The 20679-nt window shown below is 41.0% G+C and overlaps 1 protein-coding gene across 2 annotated transcripts in view; it reads right to left on the reverse strand.

Moving 5' to 3' along the window:
- The window catches only part of KCNU1 (potassium calcium-activated channel subfamily U member 1), a 132161-nt gene that overhangs the window by 107893 nt on the left and 3589 nt on the right, over positions 1-20679 (reverse strand). For both annotated transcript variants that reach the window (XM_058672625.1, XM_058672626.1), the window contains exons 2-7: positions 18605-18724; positions 8812-8873; positions 7393-7483; positions 5530-5641; positions 4568-4643; positions 2026-2101 (exon numbers count right to left, since the gene is read on the reverse strand). In XM_058672625.1, the coding sequence (XP_058528608.1) occupies positions 2026-2101; positions 4568-4643; positions 5530-5641; positions 7393-7483; positions 8812-8873; positions 18605-18724 (537 nt within the window). The remainder of the gene's footprint in view (positions 1-2025; positions 2102-4567; positions 4644-5529; positions 5642-7392; positions 7484-8811; positions 8874-18604; positions 18725-20679) is intronic.

Genomic DNA, 20679 nt, shown 5'->3' on the forward strand with positions numbered 1-20679 from the left:
AGGATCAAGTGATGAAGATATCTACAGAAAACAGGTTTTTTGTTGTTTGGTTAATGGCAGGAATTAAAAATAGTAATCATGTAGTTTGCTTAGCTATTTCGTCACTTCTTTAAAGCAAAGCACCACTTGAAGAAGCCTGTACTTTTTAAGACTGAGGTTAAGAATATGGACACTGATAATACTGCATTAACTTCGAGGACAGCGATTGTATGTCTTTGCTTACTTCCCTTGGCTTACAGGGAGAAGCCAAGAGTAAACCGCCAGGGGACTGAATGACTGTACCCAATCCAAGAGCACTCGCTGCTTCCAGCTGGGACAGGTGAAGGTGTTTGGGAAGCGAGGGTCCCAGAACCTTCTGCTTTCCCAAAGAATCCAGAAGCTCAAACTTCCATGTCAACATTTCATAAAAATTAACAACTAATAACAAAAGAGGAAAGTAGAAAATAAAAATATGAAATGCCTATGGGCCACACTAAACATGTAGGCCTCAGGTTGGGATTACTATGAAAAGCCACAGGAGCTCCCCCATGCTCACACTTTAGCATTCTATGATCGGTATGGGTCTCACAAGGAGCGCTGAGGGTCACTGGCTTGCTCACGGCTCCAGGGACTTGATGGGATTACTGTATCACTACTTTTGAAACAATCTCTCTCCTGTTTGAGTGCTGAGGAGGGATGGGTCTATTTTCATATTTTTAGAATGTTCGTAAAGCAGTTTGCTTTGATATCTGTTCCTTTTTTTTTTCAAGTTTCAAACATTTACTGTTTGTGTTTATTGGAAAAGCAGGGAGGCAGAGACAAAAGAGTTTTTGACCATTGACTTACTCTTCAAATGTCAACAATAGATGAGACCGAGCTGGACCAAAGCCAGCGTCTAAAACTCAATCTGGGTCTCCCATGAAAGAGTCTGCAACTGCTTGAAGCCTCACCAGCTGCCAACCAGGGAGTGCATTAGCAGGAAGCCTTGGAAGCAGGATGAGCGTGTCCCAAATGCTGACTTAGCAGCTGTGCCAATTGCCCTCACCCCCATAATATTTTTCCTGATTAATCAATAAGATGGTATTTTTAAACAATTTTTTCCTGTTTTATTGCTATTGTCTTCATCAAGTTTGAAAGATTCAAATTGGGACAGGTGTTGGCTTAATGATGAAAGTGCTGCATTGGGAGTGATGCCTTTTTCTCTCCATTCCACTTCCTGTTTCTGCACACTCTGGAGGCAGCAGATGACAGCCCATAGAACTGGGTCTCTGCCTCTCACATGGAAGATTCAATTGGATTCCAACTTCCAAGCTCTCAATCCCTAGTTTCAACCCATTCCAGGCTTGGGTTATTCTGGTTATTTGGAGAATAGAACAGCTGGCAAGAATCCCCTATTTCTCTTAGTCTCTTAAAGACTTCTGCGCTATTCTCCACTTTATTTCTCTCAAATCCTCTGCAGGCTGTTACTATCCCTCTTCGGTTTTTGTGTTTTTGGATGACAGCCACTGTCCTCAGTTCAGCCCCAGGGGTTTCTGACCTGCTGCCAACCGTCATTTACCATGCTCTGCCCATGGTGCCCTCATCCTAAGTGACAGCTTTTCCTATAAGCCAAGGAGGTACCTCAGTGTGCGGATTCGTGTCCTGAGCAGCTAGTGTCAACAGAGCCCCTTTTGCAGTGGCAGCTTCCCCTAAAACTGTCCATTTTGTGTGAGTTTGAAATACTCAGACTGATTTCATTCTTTTTTACCTTGTTAGAAAAAGAAGGCAAGTAACCCAGGACCTATTGCTGTTCACCATGAAGACAGAGTGATGTGTTTTACCTCTTGCATCTACCACTGGAATCTATGAGGCCTTTCCCCAAGAGCAGGCTTTGGACATGGAAAGAGGGAGGAAACAGAGACATGTTGCCTGTGTGAGCCACATGCTTGGGAGAAATGTGGGCATGGAGAGCAACTTCATACCAGGTTGCAGGGGTGGAAAGAAGAACTCCGCAAGAACTCTGCAAGGACTCTGCAAGGATGACAGGGACTGTGGCCAGATGCTTACCAGGTGAATAAATCCTGCAGCTGTGAACCAGGTGCTTAGAACTATTGACAGCAGTTTGGCAAACTTCACTGAATGACTAGAAAAAAAAAAAAGAAAAAGACAAGGAGCTCCCGGGTTTCCTCTGGTAGGACAGGCTCTAGGGCAGCACAAACATCTCATCCTCTATGACCTTGTTACTTCAAGTGGGCATCATGGACAAGAATCAATGGCCTTACCTGGGACCAAATGACAAATACAGAAGTCCAGGACCTGCCCTATAATGGGGCGCCACCTTTGACGGCTTACTCCTGCTTGACAACGGACAGTGTGCAGAACCGCACCCCACCCTTCCTACGTCCCCTCCTGACATTCAAGTTAACTGCAGGTGCAAAAAGTGTACCCTGCTCCTGCCTTTTGCACAACTCACACCTGACCATGTGGAAATTTCTTCATAGGCTCTGTGTACCTGGCCTCTCCTACCCCCTATTGTGCTACCTTACCTTAGTTAAGTGTAACTTTGGTCCCTGGTAACTCCCCTCCTGCCTGAAACTTTGTATTGCATGACTCTCAATCTGATTGGAGGATGAGAGCTTAAAAACCCCTGACTTTGGCAGCTGGATGCAGTAGCTCCTGGAGTGTATGTAGTGGGAGCTGCTGCCAGCAAGCTTGGGAAATAAAGACTCCTCCTAACATCCTACACTTGGGTTCAGTGTGATCTCTCTCACACCTGGCAACAGCCCAGTCTAGGCATCTTGCACTACACAAATGTTTCTACTTCATTCATGCTCATATTACAGAGTTTGAGAAACACAGACTGAAACCCCCTGGCCACAAACACTCCTTCTAAAGTTTGGATTTTGTGGTGGCATTTGTTAGCCTGATATTGAAGCTTTTAGTGAGGTACTGCCAGGTGGACCCATGTAAGATGGATTTAATAGGTCGGTATGTTATCTAAACTATTGGTGCAAAACACATTATGTAAGGGGTTCTGAGTGTAGACTGGCAAAATGAAGTTTAAGGTAAGTCACAGGGATGTGAGTTTGTTCCCATTTCTGGAAATCACTGAAAGGTCGTTGAAAAAGGAGCAATAAGCAGAGGCTCTCCTATTTCCCAACAAACCTTGGAGCTCAGCTGGAAACCTTGTGGTTTTCAGCCAGGGCCACCTGTCACGCAAGTGCAGCCTTTCCCCTCCCAGGATTCCCCATAACCTTCTGGCACTTGGCAGTGAAATCCACCTGGCCAATATTATGTGCCATTTCTATTGAGAAAGTATAGGCTTTGGAGATTTTTAAGTGTTGCATGATCTGGCTTAAAACTTTAAAATATTATGTTTCAATATTATAAAATTGTTATATATTTTATATATAATATATCGTATAATAAAGTATATATAATAAATCATAATTTTAAAAATACTTTGAATTTTTGTTGTTTAGGGGAGATGTATGGTTAACCCCATGTGTAGAGAATAGTTCAGTGATAATAATGGACAGCACAATGCTTACACCCAGAGCCATGGCCCTATACTCCTAAGATGATAAAAGGTTTATTTTACTTAGCCAGGATGGGCATGATTTATGAAAAACAATATGCAGAAAATATATAGAACCAAAACCTTTGAAATGATTTCATTTGTATGTAATTGTGTATGTGTATGCATGAATGTCTGGTGCAGGGACACAGAACAAAGACTTAAATGGGCTTATATATTGTACTCTTTTTCTTACAGGTTAATTTTTTTTATTGAAAAGGCAGATCTATAGAGAGAGGTACAGAGAGAAAGTTTTTCCATCTGCTGCTTCACTCCCCAAATTGGCTGCAATGGCCAGAGCTGAGCTGATCTGAAGCCAGGAGCCAGAGCCTACGAGGTCTCTCATGCTTGTCCAGGGTTCCAAATTTGGGGTATCTTTTGCTGCTTTTCCAGGCAATAAGCAAGGAGCTGGATTAGAAGTGGAGTAGCTGAGACATGAAGCAATACGGGATGTTGATGCTTGTAAGCAGAGAGTTAGCCAGTTGAGCAGGTAGCACTGGCCTCCACACTCTCATTTTAAAAATCAATTGGAGGGGGCATTGTGATGCACTGGATTACACTGCTATTTGAAGTGCATAAACACCTATTAGAGTGCTAGCTCAAATCTTAGGTACTTTGCTTATATAAATCCAGCTCTTCAGCTTGGGAGGCAATAAATGATTGCACCAGTGTGTCAGTTCCAATCACCCATATGAGGAACTCAGATGGAGTTCCTGGCTCCTGCAAACATAGTGAACTAATGAGTGGAAGGTCTCTCTCTATGCCTCTCCCTCTTTCTGTCATTGTACCTTTGAAACTAAAAATAAATAGGTGTGTTTTTTAAAGGCAAAGAACAAAGAGAATTTCAAAGTTTCCATCCAATGTGTGTGTGATGAAACATAATTAGAGAAAGTAAATGAGAAGTAGTTTGAGAACAGAGAGAATTCATAACTTTTGCACTGAAATTCTGATGCAAAATGTGTTGATCTGAAGATTGAGTCCTCACATTTGCAAATTCTTAGCAACTAGCAGTGAAGCAGGTTTAGCATTTACCTGGTCCTGATGGCTTGTAGAATTTGCAGGATTTGAGGCAGTTCTAGCAGTCGCAGTGCTCGTAGGAATCTTAGACCTACAAGGCAATGAAAATGAGGAAGTTGCCAAAAGGGTCACTCCAGGACGTGGCTGAATTACATCACAACTGGGATGGCTCATAGTACTTTGAGCCCTGACATGTTCAAACACAGTATTATAGATTTAAGAGTTTAAGCCACACAGTTCAAATCCTGGTCAGAATCCTTACAATTTTAGGCAATCTCCTTAATATCAAATTTGCTCATCTGTAAAAGGAGAATTACAATAGTGCTTATGCTCATGGAGGGGTGAAGTTAGCCCAGAGCACAGAGCACAAAAGCAGCACTGTTCATCTTGCTCTATTCAACTTAACACATAAATCACTGCAACTCCTGATTTTGCAATCTCTAAGGCATGTTTCTTCATGTTTGTGTTGCATTTAGCTCTAGGTAGTTTGGTCACAAATTATGGAAAGGCCTTTTTCAAGTAATAAATAATAACATAAAGTTACATGTAAACTGATCAAGGCTGCATAGGACCCAAGTACTGGCAACACATCAGTCCTGAAGACAGAACAACCAACTGCCTAATTCTCAAACATGTCACACTGGTCTGGACATGGCAATGAGCTTTGAAAGGCCAAGAGTGCCTTCTCACGTCTTCCAGCATTTTTGGGATTCCAGCATGAAGATGCCTTGTAAAGGCAGCTTTTGGGGGTCTTTCCTCACAGGTTGGGTGTACATTCACCCCAACAACTACTGTTGGTCACCTAGAGTCTACCAGGAACAGGGCTTGGTCTTGAGAGTCGTTTCTGCAAATATATGACGAAACTACCCAAGCAAGGTTGAGGAGTTTTTGCATGGCACTTAAGTATTGAAAAAAAAAATCAAAGATTGTTGAAATATTTTACAGATGTTATCACTTAGTAGCCACAAAACACTCACCTAGCCAATTGCTCTTCAAATAATAAGAAATAAATGTTGGTGGGATGGTAAAAATGTCTACAATGGAATTCATCTCCAGCCAGAACTTGATCTTGTCATCAGCTGCTAAAAACTATGAAAGGGAAACAGAATATTCAAACTCCCTTCTCTTCAAGAATTTTAAAGTGAGCATAAGTGATGGCATCATTCAGTCACCTTTCATTCATGCATTGAGGTTTTGATCTCTTTCTGTTTCACAGAAATACAATGCTACATGCATTACACAGATCTGTCAATGCCTATGTAGTTATAAAGGCTGCACTTTGAAGGGAACTCACCAAAGGAACACAGTCTTTTTTTACTGACTAGTTCTTGACACTAGCACTTCACTCTGGACCTTCCTGGAAGTGAACTATGTACAAAATTAGATACATCAGTACCCCCTCTTGGTGAGCACCATGGTTTAGATGTAAGTTAGGATAAACCCCAGTGCCAAAGTACAATTCCTGAGCAGCTTGGGTGGAAGGACCTAAATTTATGAACTTTCCTAATTAGGTTAAGCAAGCATTTCCAGAAAATGACAGGCTGCTATCAAAATGAGATTCTGATGAAAAGTATGTTCTGAACAGGTGTTAAAGGAAAGTTGTGGACATGTACATGATAGTATTTTAAAGAGAATTGTGAAAAAATTGAATTAAATGATGAGTCTATTGATACAGCAAAAGTTGAAATCCATGCTTAGTTTTTTCATAAGAAGACATTTTATTGACTGGACCGGTGCAGTGGCATGTTAGGCTAGTCCTCTCCCTGTAAGAGTTGACATTGCGTATGGGCACTGGTTTAAATCCTGGCTGATCCAATGTCTGATCCTGCTCCCTTCTTACGACATGAGAAAGCAATGGAGAATAATCAAAGTCGTGGGCCCATGTGGGAGAGATGCTCCTGGATCCTGCTTTGGATCAGCTCAGCTTTTGCTGTTGCTGGCATCTGGGGAGTGAACAAGCAAGTGGAAGCGCTTTTCTGTCTCTTCCTCTCTCTGTCTTTGTAACTGACTTTCAAGTCAAATCTTTTTCTAAAACAAGAAATTTTATTGACTTGTAAAGATACATATATGCATGGATTTCAAGATGTTGAACACTAAAACATTTAAACTTGTGCTATAATTCTGTTTCACATGAATTTATTGAAATATCTTTGTGTCATACATTTATACATATTAATAATACATGGATATACATGAAGCACATTTTATACACATTCATATGCAGAGAGGTACTCCAAAATGCTTATGGAAGCTATAGTTTGAAAATTCTGGATGAACTGCAAAATGTTTGTTGTAATTCAATTTCCTTTTTGCACAGTTTTTGTACTGTTGTGTGTATGTGGGTGTGTGTGTACACTGTGTAAGTACAGTCTTCTAGAAACTTGGAATGGGTAAATGTAGGTCTAGAATCGGGATTTAATAAACAGCTGTGGGATAATAGAACTATTTAGTAAGTGTGGGTTGCAAAATTAAACAAGGGTACAAAAACACTTTATATGGTTACACAGTGCAACATACCACTAATGGAGCAAACGAAATCTCTACTTTTGATATTTGTTAATTCTGTCAGCTGCTAATTATTGTTAAAGCTTTCTTAGTGATAGATGTCAATGCATACGGTAGATATTATGATAGGCTGATGATATTTAACAATGAAATCATTCTCAATTGCATTGGATTATTTGGTTCAGCTTGTAGTTCCAACTGTAGGATAGATTTTTTTCCTTTTTGTCCATTTCACAGTTCAGAGCATAGACTCCCCATCTGTATAGCCTGAAAATGTAACAGATATCTGTTGCACTGCGGTTTGGGGTTCATTCCCACTTCTGAAAGGTACTTACTCTCAACCCAAAATAGAAACTGAAGAAGGCATTGATAATCAAATCAAAAGGGATGGTTTTGTCTTGGTATGAAGAACAGCTTCTTACAGGGCTGCCAAAGAAACAAGGACAGATTTATGAAGATAAATATTATAAAACTATGGCTCTATAACACCAAATAAAAAGGATAGAACAGATGATTTTCTATTTATCTTTCATGAATGGTCACTCCACACACTAATGTTCAGATCCCAAGGAAATTGCTTTTCTCTTGGGAGTAGAATTCTAGATAAGTGTAAATGATTAGACATTCCAGAGGACTAAAAAATAATGGGAGAATCATCTGCCATCTCTTTCTTAGTGTTCATGGTTCTATTTAAATTGTATCAAAGATATTTGGACCCTGAGAAACTATGTGGCTCTTCTTGCTTTAGGATATTTTAACTGTTGTATCCCTTCCGTTTGGCTGGAAGTCCAGTATAATTACCAGAGAGGAGACATGCAGTGCAATTAGACTGGGGTTTGTCAAAAAGAATAATCTAACCATTGAAAAGGAGAGTGACTTCAACAGGAGCAGACAACAATCTATGGGTTTATCCCAAGAGCGTGACTTAGCATTATCCTTTCCAAAATCTTTCAAGGTTTTGGAAACCTCTAAGAAATCCTCGAAGCTACTACAGAACTTCTGCTTTGACACCCAAGGTATCTGAAGATGTTAATGGGCCCAGGTGCAGATATGAGAGTGGGGGGCTCAGAGTGGTGAAAGCCCTAGAGCAAAGCTGAGGTCGTTAGGTTGTGCAGAGCAGAAGTGACTCCATCATCCTGCAGAGGTAACAATGGACACGCTCATCCTAAAATGTTTGGAGTGCAGAGTCACCCTAAGTTCATTTCTGTGTGGAAGAACACCCTAACTTTGTTTCTGCACAGAAGAAACAGCCATGATGAGCGCCCTGCTACATGTCACAAACACGCACAAACAGAGGAGCTGCCACCTTCCCCCATCCCTTGAGCCTAAGACTTAAAAAGGCCCAGTGCTGTATATGTTGGACTGCCATTTCCCCCAGGTGGTCACTCCAACAAGTGAAAATGGTTCCCAGGCCATCTCTTACCAGGGAGCAGTCCGACAGACTCTCTCCTCTGATTGATAAAACCCTTTACCCTATCCTAAAAGCTGCTCTCTACTTCTTTCAATCTCCTCTTAACCTAAGAGTGGTCACCACTTCCACCCTCCTGTGAGGAAGATGGCAGCATGCAGGAGAAACACACACCTCTCTGGCAAAATGAAGCTGAGTGCTTACTGGGGAAGCTGAGCACCTAGCATTCTTTAAGAGCTTGTGTGTGTGTGTGTGTGTGTGTGTGTGTGTGTGTCTTTGCCAGAGTAAAAGCCTTGAAGTTAGCTGAGCAAGTGACTGAGAGGGTGAGGAAAGAGATTGTACTCACTCGGTGGAATTGATGAAATAGATGATAAGAGACCCAATGCTTAGCACAAAGACAAGGATCATCTGGAAGCACAAAAAAGGGGCAAGTGTACTTCATTTTGCCGACACGAACAAATAAAACAACAGTACTTTTTTTTTTAATTGTAGTGTGCACATTGTTGCTGCAGTGGTGGAGGAAGAGGACTTGCATTTTCTCTTTTTACCTGGCCTGTGTATTTGTAACGGTTTATTTACCTATGAGGATTTATTCAGTCATTACTTGGGGAAAATATACTGGACTTCTACCAATCACTGAATAAATGAAACATGGGCCTAGTTTATTTGTGCAATTATAACTCCCATACATTTTAGAACTTTTCCTTTGTTCTCCTGGAGCTTACCAAACATTTATTCAGTGCTTATCCATGCATTATGTCCTTTATCACTTGCTAAACAATGGAGAACACTGGATAAAGATCCTAGGTTTGACTTGCCCAAGATACTATGGAAGAAATATCCCTAACAGATCCACCCTAAAGGAGAGAATTTTGACAGGAGAGGAAGTGCTACATATGAGAAGAAGAAACTCAGTCCTTGCAAAATGTCAACTTATCTGGTCTGGAACATAGACAGGGCTAGCAGGCTGTCATCTAAAAAATGCCGCTTACAGCCTTCTTGCTTGGCAGGAAAATCATTGGCAGGTTCCATGACTGCTGAGGTTAGCTTCAGGTAATTACACATCTGCCACTTACTCCTGCTTATCTTATTCTTATACACTGATATCTAATGCATTGATTTCCTTATATTTAATACATTGATCATTATTAATTGCTTTTCATTAAATCTTTTGAATTTCTACTTATGAAATTTATTTTCCCTTTTCTTCCTAAATCCAGAAAGAGATGCACATATATATAACACTTCAACAGATTCTGCCAAGGGTTAGCATATCAGGTGTTTATTCTATAAACCAAGAAAATGAATGACCAACAACCATAAGCTAAAGAAGAAAAGTTTAGTTTTACTGAAACTCAGGAGTCCTTATGTCATGCTGTAGAAAATCATGAAGGAACAAGAATTAACAGAAAAAGTATTTCATAAGTCAACAGAGGACAATCAGAGCTTGTTGCTTGTGAGCCCTGTGTAAGGAATTAGGCAGAAATGGAAGCCCATTGTGTGAGGACCTGCAGATGTTCCTGGGGTTGGAGATGCCCTCTGAGCTGCAGAGCCTGTGGATGGCAGAACGGAGTCCTTCAGCAAGCAGCAGCCTGCAGGAGCCACCCCGAAGCCAACAAATTCCTGGAAAGGGTCCTCTGGTTAGCAACAGCAGCAGCTTCTGTTTCTCAGAGGCACCTTGGAATGTCAGTGGAGAAAATCAGCTGTGAGATCCCACCAAGAGAAAGCCTGGCATGTGGGGTTGCTGGCCCCAGCAACACCCGTCATGTTTATTTTTGAGCAGAGAAACTTCACTGCGTCTTTGATCTCCACAGGAAAAGTTGCAAAGCATTCCCATTAAGTTAGTGGATAATCAGTCAGGGGTATCCTTGGAGGAGAAACAACTCATAAGTGACATTGTGGGGAATGAAGGTGGGAAGGGGAATATTTTCTTTCTGCTAAGGTTCATTACATAAGGATCAACTTAGAAATTACCCTGCTGGGCCCGGCGGTGTGGCCTAGCGGCTAAAGTCCTCGCTTTGAAAGCCCCGGGATCCCACGTGGGCGCCGGTTCTAATCCCGGCAGCTCCACTTCCCATCCAGCTCCCTGCTTGTGGCCTGGGAAAGCAGTCGAGGACGGCCCAAAGCTTTGGGACTCTGCACCCGCATGGGAGACCCGGAAGAGGTTCCTGGTTCCTGGCTTTGGATCGGCGCAGCACCGGCCTGTTGCGGCTCACTTGGGGAGTGAAACATCGGATGGAAGATCTTCCTCTCTGTCTCTCCTCCTCTCTGTATATCCGGCTTTCCAATAATAATAAAAAATCTTTAAAAAAAAAAAAAGAAGAAATTACCCTGCTATAATAAATGCATTGGAGTTTGAGTCCCTTCTGCGATTGCCTTGGCAGGTCTGGACCAAATGGCTTTACTGCTGTTACACAGCCTGGAGGCCAGATGTTTTACACCACTGCAAATCTAAACCTCAATTTGTAGGTGTCAATAGATGTTAAGAAACTGCCAGTCAATTGAAAAGTGCAAGAAATTATGAGCATTAGGCAGTGGAAATACATGAAAGGGCCTCCCAAGAACGAGGTAAACAGACCAGATTAAATGTTTCCCTGGGTCTCCTAGTGTTTCTGGTGACATCTGAGGGAGGGGGTCACGCCAAACAAGCCATGCAGAGAGGGGCAACAGAAACATATGGGACCAAGTGTGGAAGGAATGTGACAGGGAAATTAACATTCCAGTAAAGGTTATTAATGAAATCCAGGAGCTTTCCTGAAGTAGAAGTGGAGGGAGGACTCATTGTTTGAACTCGTATCTCTCAAGATTTTGTGTGTTCTCTGTAATGCTGCTTCTTCAGTACAATAAGAGACCATACAGAGGTCTCAGTAGTGGAGCCGATACCCATTGAGTTTCCTTGTCCTCTGACTGCCCATCTACAATTTTGTCTAAGCCATTGAGATTCAGATCTCCCATTATGCAGGAAATTGAATTTTAAGTATTATAAATAGCAATACAATGGATCATCATCAAGAAGGATGATTAAAGTTCCTTGGTAAATAAAAAGTGAATGTATTCTTAAATCAATGCAAGAACAAAATCCATCTTCATGACATTTATAATAGACACACATGAAAGAATACAATATGGAAAAAACTTGGCCAACAGCATACTAGTCAAGTACTAATAAAATGGAAGCAGGGGAGTCCATGCTGTAAAGCAGTGGAAATGATAATTTGCTTTGGCAGAAGGAACAACACAGACGACTCAAAGGTAACTATATGCAGTGATTGCTGCTACATAGGAACACAGCATTCCGTGGGAAATGAAAGATACCAAAAAAGATAAATCATAAGCAAAGGTGTTTGGCATGACCCTTTCAGTCATTCATCAAATAGTGGAGGACACAGAAAATAAACAAAGCAGTCAGTGCTGCCTGCATATCAACAGTGAATACATATCCACTAAATTGTGGAAAAAATTGATCACATAAGAGAACAAACACTTCCTCAATTCAATAAAGTAAAAATCGTAAAAGCAGTTATTTGCAAACCACACATTCCTAATGAAGTAGAAAGAATAGTCCTCCTCCAAAGAGAAGGGGGGAAATCATAAAAAATACGCAACAATCCTCTACGACATAGATTATTACTCTCCAAGAAGAAATCAAAGTTAAAATGCAAAACAATTTAGAAGATGAATTAGGCATGACTGAAAACAAGAATGTTACTTGTAAAATTCTATGAGACTTTGAGAAACGGTTGGTAAAAGGCTCTGAAGAAAAATTTGATCCGTTTTGATTCACAAAGCAGGAAACATGACTCCAACCAAGACAACTATTCTGAGGATGAAGGCTGCGGGAAGGTGGCCGATGAGGCATGCAGCAGGTGCTTTGCAACAACTGCTTCCTTGCTGCTCAATGGTAGTGAAACCTTGATCATCCCGAATCCAGGGGAGTGACAAGGAATACCACCACCAGCAACTGGGCAGAGCTGCCCCCAGGGGAAGCTCAACCAGAGTCAAGGAAGGCAGCTAGATGAAGCTGAACATGCAGTAATCAGTAGGTTCACCAACATGGTGATGGAAAGAGACATCCCTCATGTCACAGATACAGGGAAGTCATGGAAAGGTGGCCAATTAATAAATATTAAGCAGTCATTGGGTACAACTCAGTGCTGCACTGAAAAGTCACACCTGGCGATCAGCCTGGGTGGCTTGTCTGGCATTCTCAAGGATGGCCATTTCCCTTGTTCCTGTGGCCCTTGATGATCAGCTGCTTTCGCCTTGAAGATTTTGTTTACTGATGCCTGGGGAAGGAGTTCATGTAGATTGGCAGTGGGGTGTTGAACTGCTGGGTGCTTGCAACACTAGGACCCTTGACTAGCAGAAAGTGCAGAACTTGAGATGGCTCAGGCCTAGGGCACCAGTGCTGGTGGGATGCAGAGGAGGCAACAGGAGCTGCTGCTATGCCGATTACACCTGTGCCTTTAGGAGGTTTCTTTTCAAGAACAGGCTTTTATAAGAAGGATTGAGTTAATTGCTTATCTACCTCTTCTTCCTTGGTCCAGAACTTTGCCCTGACTGCTTGTAAAGAAGAAATATGTCTTTTGGGAATCACTTACCAAAACATCTCTGAAGACCCATTCAACCGTTGTCCCTGAGCTTGGGGTGGCATGCCAGATAAAATGAAAGGAAGTGATTTTAACACTAGTGAAAATTTATTAGGAAAATCTCAAGCTGAACTGGTGGTGGTGTATCATGGGGCACAGTAGCATCACTCGTTAAAACTGGAGAATGGGAATAAGAGAAATGAAGGGTCCAGTGCAGTAGTTCAATTGACTTGTAAGTGCTGCAATTCCGTATAGGCTCTAATTCATGTTCTGGCTGCTGTACTTCTATTCTAGTTCCCTGCTTGTGGCCTGGGAAAACAGTAGGGGATGACCCAAATCTTTTGGGATCCTGCACTCATGTGGGAGATCCAGAAGAAGGTCCTGGATCCTGGCTTGGGACTGGCTCAGCTCCAGCTGTTGTGGCCATTTGGGGAGCCAGCAGATGAAAGATCTTGCTCTCTGTAAATCTGCCTTTTTAAAAAAGAAATCTTACCCCAAAAAAAAGAAACAAAGCGTGTTAAGTAGAAAAAACATGGATACTGTTTAAAAGGAAAAATGATAATAATTACACACATATATAGGTATATTTGAGTATGTGAGTAGATGAAGTCTGCAATACACATTCAAGCATATCTATATCTAGGTAAATTATAATTATACTATATTATAATATAGATATAATATAGAGTATCATTATATAATTATGTAATTATATATAAGTATATAAATATACAATTATAGAATTGATTTTTCTCAAATGTTTTGAAGTCCCTTTGTGTTACTTATTGTACAGATATATACACCTCAAAAATGCAAGAGAATTTGTTCACAATAAAACTAGAACAGTCCAAAAAGGCTTGGCTGTGTGATCATCCTGGTTATAATGTAAAGCATCACATTGAAGTAGCAATTACTGCTTAACACACTTGCAACAAATGGTAGCCAAATGAAGAAGTGGGGAATAGGCTTGAAATCTCAGTAGAGGGGCAAGAAACTAAAAGGGGATCTAAAGTTCCTGGTAGCTGTCTGTAAGTATTATTTTATAAATTTTCCCTGGGTTGGATAGTAATTGTAATTGTTAGTAAGACAAAATTGATTAAAGCAACATAGTATTTTAAAAGCTGATGATTTTCCATGATTAGTAAAAATATACACAATCCGTCAAATGAAAGGAAGGCTTTCAACAAATACATCTTTTTATTTATTTATTTATTTTTATTTTATTTTATTACAAAGTCAGAAATACAGAGAGGAAGAGAGACAAAGAGAAAGATCTTCCATCCGACAATTCACTCCCCAAGTGAGCCGCAACGGCCGGTGCTGCGCCAATCCGATGCCGGGAACCTGGAACCTCCTCTGGGTCTCCCACACGGGTGCAGGTCCCAATGCACTGGGCCATCCTCGACTGCTTTCCCAGGCCACAAGCAGGGAGCTGGATGGGAAGTGGAGCTGCCGGGATTAGAACTGGTGCCCATATGGGATCCCGGGGCATTCAGGGCGAGGACTTTAGCCGCTAGGCCACGGTGCCGGGCCCATCAAATACATCTTTTTTATGAATATTTCTTATTGCCAGAATGATAGACTGTTAGCTATCAATACTAGTCTTCTAATGTTTATGGATATAATCACTGAGTTATCCTATTTATGAAATGTTGATAAATATCAATATATTTATGTTAATATTTTAAAATAAAAGCAAATGTGCTAGGCACAGATATACTGTACACTTGAGTCATATAATGATATATTATGTTAATACTTTCACATATTATTTATTGATTCCCCCTGAAATTAATACAGGATAGTTTCATTTCTAGTTTACATTTTCTATGTTACTCCTTGTCTATATCGTAGTTGCTTCATTGGCCAAAAGGATGTGATGACAGTAACTTTCTTAGATAAAACATGTGGTGATAAATCAGAGGGGATGGAAAACTGGCAGAGGCGTCCCCAGCAGGAGTTGTCTTAGGTTACAATTCCTGGGAAAGTTGGAGAACTTCTCACAGTTACAGACCCTGGAGAAGCATTAGGACTTCCGGCTCCCTCCTCTTCCTCTAGGCTGTGTCCCTGTTTGCAGACAGATCAATGGGCTGACTGAATTCAGATCTAATTTTACCCCACTGCTTCCATCAACCAGTCACTCTATTACTCACTACCAAGAATGGTCACCGGGGGTAATGAATTGCTTTATTTCCAATTTTATGTTTTGTAGATCAAAAACATTTCCTTTGTCTTTGAAAATGAAATAAAATTCTTCCACAGTCAAGAAAAGTTAAAAGACAATGTCTCTTCCAAACCTGCCCTACAAATGATACTTAAAGACGTACTTGACAGAGAAGAATAGCCAAAAACCCACCAAGTCCAAAAGGAAATGTGAAGAACATCCCAGTAAAATAATAACAGAAGATTAAACCAATTAACAATCTATCGCTAAATTACCACCCATTCATATTAACCTTGAATCTAAATGGCTTAAACTCATCATTCAAACCTCATAGATAAGTAGACTGGATTAGAAAAGAAAACCCATCTATTTGTTGCCTACAGAAGACATAGATCACCAGCAAAGATCAGTGGAAACTATAAATCATGGATTTTTTTTCTTTAGTTTCGTTTCTTCAAAACACTTTCTCATTCAATTCATCATGCTCATAGATCATATAGTACCATCATTTTTTTCAAGAAGGTTCTTGATTTTCTTTTATTTCTTCAGCGACACATCAGTCATTTAGTAGCATGTTGTTTAACCTCATATTGTAAATTTCTATTTTTCTTTCTGTTGTTGATTTTGTATTGTGACTTTTATTTAAGGGGATGTATGGTAACGGTGTAATGGAGACTCTCACATGCAGATACGAAGATACAATCTAGTATGCATCTCTACTTCCAGATCAAACATAGAGTTCCAATGAAACTGTTAACCATATTTTGACAATAGGATGCTAGACTCCTTACAATTGTCCATGCCCGCAATGATGGACATAGGACTGTTTATGAAGAACTATACTATAGTAATAATATAGGGGAACTCCATGGGCAGAAGAGGGAATTGGGAGAGTGGTTAAAGGAAATCCCAGGGGCTGTGGAACTGTATCATAAAATGTTAACAATAAAAAAGTAAAATATAAACACATGAAATTGCTTTATTGCAATTAACTCCCTGTTATTAAATATGTTACGTGGGCCTTTGTCATGCTTACAATAGTCATTAATATTCTACTTAGCATATCCTATTACCAGGCAAGTAAACTAAATCTGCTACTATCAGTGGTTTTTTTTTTCTTTTAATTTTATTTTCCTTTAGCATCTATTAATTCCTTAAAGCTGGATTTTTGGAGTAATGATTTTCATTTATGTCTTTGCTGTAGTTTTTAATTTTTTGATTGTTTGTAATAAAACAGGCAGAATTGCACCCTCTTCCAGCCCCAAGACATTGTGGTGTCCTGGCCTGCCGAGCCTCAGTGTATAACTCAGGAAACAGGGTCGCTCAAGAGGCATCTGTGCTAAGATGCTACCGTCAGTGCAGACACGCATGTCGTATACGCACATACAGCGCAGGATATGCACCCGGGAAAGGCCCTCACACAGAGTTCACCATGGGAGCACAAAGTCCACATCACCCAGATTTCCTTCCCAGCCTTGCTCCCTACCTGAATTTATTTTCTTTATATATGCATGTGTGTATCAACTCTAGACCCACTAGGAATTAAGATCCTTGGAGGCCAAGACCCCCCAATATATTTTGCTGTGCTTACTTCCCTGCCAGCTTGAGGCTGATGGGTTGAGAGAGAGAAGTCTCAAAGGAAGGAGGGAGGATTACTGGAAAAGACAAAATCGTTAAGCCCTTTGTAGTCTTTTCCGGTTCTTTCACTTGACTGAACGCTCTAATGGTCTAAGTTATGTCTTTCAATGCTGGAGTATTTATTCTATTATTTAAATTTTTTTAATTTATTTATTTTTAATTGGAAAGTCAGATATACAGAGAGGAGATACATAGAGGAAGATCTTCATTCCACTGATTCATTCCCCAGGTGGCCACAACGGCTGGAGCTGAGCCGTTCTAAAGCCAGGAGCCAGGAGCTTCTTCTGGGTCTCCCATGTGGGTTTAGGGTCTATAGGATTTGAGCAATCCTCAAATGTTTCCCAGGCCACAAACATGGAGCTGGATGGGAGCTAGGGTCGCCGGGCCATGAACTGGCACCTATATGGGATCCCGCTGCATGCAAGGCAAGGACTTTTACCCACTAGGTTACTGTGCCGAGCCCTGGGGTATTTATTCTAATCTAACATAAACTCTAGCCTCCTGGTAGTTCATACAGATAATCATAAGCTTTTCCAGGTTGAAGGGACATATTTGTCTTCAATAAGGAAGTGATTTGTCTTGATATAAAACCTGTAATCAGTCCTTCCACACACACACTATCCAGGTGCAATGCCACAAGGGGGATGTCACAAACTTCTTTCTGCCTCACTTTAGCGACACTGAACACACTATGCCTACCTGAATTCTCACATTGTCAAACATCAATCTTAATCATCAGAGAATGATGAAACCCTCTGTCACAGTTCATAAAAAGAGGACTCTCAAGCACAGAGACAAAAACTTTGTAGACAAAAAGGAGAGCTTTCTTGGATGATTCCAACATTCTGTACCACGTGGTTGAAAGCAGTTTTACTTTTGGACATTCAAGCAAACTTTACATCAGAATTAAACAGTAACTAGGTAAGAGCCTTGATTTTGTTTCTTGTCAAAAGCAGTTTGTGCTCCAGCTTGCACGATCCTATACTCACCACTAGATGGCACCATGCACCCGTCAGTTACAGATCCCATTGCTTTAGATCAAGGCCTCCAGCTGTGATGATTGCTGCAATACTCATTTGTAAGGCATCTGCCATTTTCAGACAATGGATACAGAACACATTTTATGAAACAGTCTGCTCTTCCAAGTAGCTCTCAGCACATGGTGTTCAGCAGATCTCTTAGAAACCACAGGAGGGATGTCAGCCGAAATGAAGGGAAGCTAAGATTCCCAGAGGAAACGACACCTGAGCTGAGTTTTAAACGTGTCTAAGTCACTAGGATTAAACTAGGAAGTCCTTGGTAAAATCAGCAATACCATGGAGGTAACTCAAAGGAAGCAGCAAGTTTGTCAAGTGAAGGGACACATGCTACTGGAATCACCAGAAGAGAAACCATTGGCACATTTCAGGCCAAATTAGTTTACTCATCAATAACACGTATCACCAGCTTTTAATTTTTCTGTGTCATCTATTTTAGTGCATAATATATTTCTAGCCTTGATGTGCCACTCATTTACAAAAGGTGTGTAACTTCTACCCCACTCTAGGCTCTTTCCATCAGTGTAGCATATAAATGTATGGAATACTAAGTCAATTTGCTGGCTCCAGGGAAACCATGGAGAACAGAGGTATAAACGCGGCAATGTCCAGGGGAGGCCCTTTGTAAGGTGGTGGTGGCCCAGAGAAGGCTGAAGAAGTTATAACCCATGGCTCGTGATAATGCTCTGAAATGAAGTTGGTTAGACTTACCAGCACTTGGCCCACAACGGTCTGTGCAGAAAGTAGCATTTCTATACGATCACGGAATAGGTCGCTAAAATAAAGTCTTCTTAATGGGTTGCTGTCAATGGTACCCGATGTGAAGAGTTCCTACAAGCAAGAAGGATTGGCAGAGTGAGTGGGGTTACCGCATGGAGGGTGATCTCTCATATGTCCGTTGATGGAGCCTCCTGCATAAGCTAGAATCAATGGTGTCTTCTTCCGCCCCGGGAAGCCTGCGGGGCTACTTCAGGATCCCACAGGATGAGTTGCAGTGGGAGTGCATTTCCTTGCTTTCTGCACAGTTTCTGCATGCTCATTTCTGCAGTTTTCACTTGTGTGCCTTTTTTTCCTAGCCTCAGTCCCTGGCCTTTCCAACAGACCTCACGGTGAAGACAGGGTCGGGAGGAATTATTTCTTCTCTGGGAGTGTCCTCACACTTTCCATCAATACACCAGCAAAGAACACAGACTGCACAGCAACATCAGGTGATGGTTTAAGAGAGAAGAAAGTCTGACGGAGAGGATGGTGAACTGCAGAAGGTTGGTGTAGCTGAGTGTGAAGAGAGGGAAAGAATTAAGCAGAGGAGACAGCAGGAAGTGCAGAATTGTAGCTAAAGGTGTCCAAAGCTCCCCAGAGTAAGCAGAAACAAAACAACTGACACAGGCAAGAAAGTAATGAGGAGAAAAAAACTCTCACAACGGCAACCTGCAGCCTGAACTGGCAGAGATGGATACAACCTGGACCAAACAGGGACTCAGCCAAACCCTGGTGAGTCAAACTGCCAAGAACATTCTTCACAGAGCTGGCAAAAAGGATCCAAAGATTCATCTGGAAATACAAAAACCACGAATAGCCTGAACTGTCCTGAAGAATAAGAACCTAGTGGGAAGAACCACAATCCCAGATCTTTACATATACTACAAAGCAGCAGTTATCAAAACAGCCTGGTACTAGAACAGAAACAGAGAGGTACATCAATGGAGTTGAATAGAAAATCCAGAAGAGAACCCACAAGTACACAACTATCTAATTTTCTACAATAAAAAAGAAAACAATCTGGGGAAAAAAGGAAGGGTTTTTCAGTAGATGCTGTTTGGACAATCGGCCAAAAGCCTGCAGAAATAAAAAGCAAGACCCACACCGTTCACCATACACAAAGATCAAACCTAAATGGATAAAAGATCTAAGCCAACACTCAGAAACCATCAAACGTTTGGAAGAAAAAGTTGAAAATACTCTGCAAGATAGAGATGTAGGCATAGAATTCCTAGAAAAATCATCAGAAGCAAAGGAAGTCAAGACCAAAATAAACAAATGAAACTACAGTAAGATAAGAAGTTTCTGTAGAGCAAAGGAAACAATCAACAAAGCAAAAACAGCAACCAACAAAATGGGAGATCTTTCTATCTTACACAAGAGACAAAGGGCTAATTTAAAAAATATACAAAGAATTGCAGAACAATAACATCAAAACATACAAGCCAGTCAAGTAATGGGCACAGGAAATGGGCAGACGCTTTACAAAGGAACAAATTCAAATGGCTAACAGACACATGAAAAGAACTGCTCAAGCTCTCTGGCAATAAGGGGAATTCAAGTAAAAACAACACTGAGGTTCCACTTAATGCCAGAAAGAATTGCCCACAAACAGCAAAATACCAGCAACACCTGCTGGTGAGGCTACAGGGAAAAAGGAACCCCATTGCACTGCTGGTGGGAGTGCAGGCTCGTGTAACCACGATGGATGTCAGTATGGAGAACACTTGGGCAATTAAAAACCCACTACCATATGACCCAGCAATACCACTAATAGGAATATATCCAAAAGACTTGTTACATGAGAAACTAAAATGCACCCCAATGTTCACTGCAACATAATCAACAATTATAAGAACATGAAAGCAACCTAAATACCCATTAACAGAGGACTGGATAAAGAAACTCTGGTTTATCTAAACTATGGAATACTATGCAGCTATGAAAAAAATACTTACCTGTGTCTTCTGTAATAAGATCTTGAGATATAATTAATTAATCAACTATCCATAAGAGGCTAATTGTTC

This window comes from Ochotona princeps, chromosome 14, assembly GCF_030435755.1.
Source record: "Ochotona princeps isolate mOchPri1 chromosome 14, mOchPri1.hap1, whole genome shotgun sequence".
Taxonomy (NCBI): domain Eukaryota; kingdom Metazoa; phylum Chordata; class Mammalia; order Lagomorpha; family Ochotonidae; genus Ochotona; species Ochotona princeps.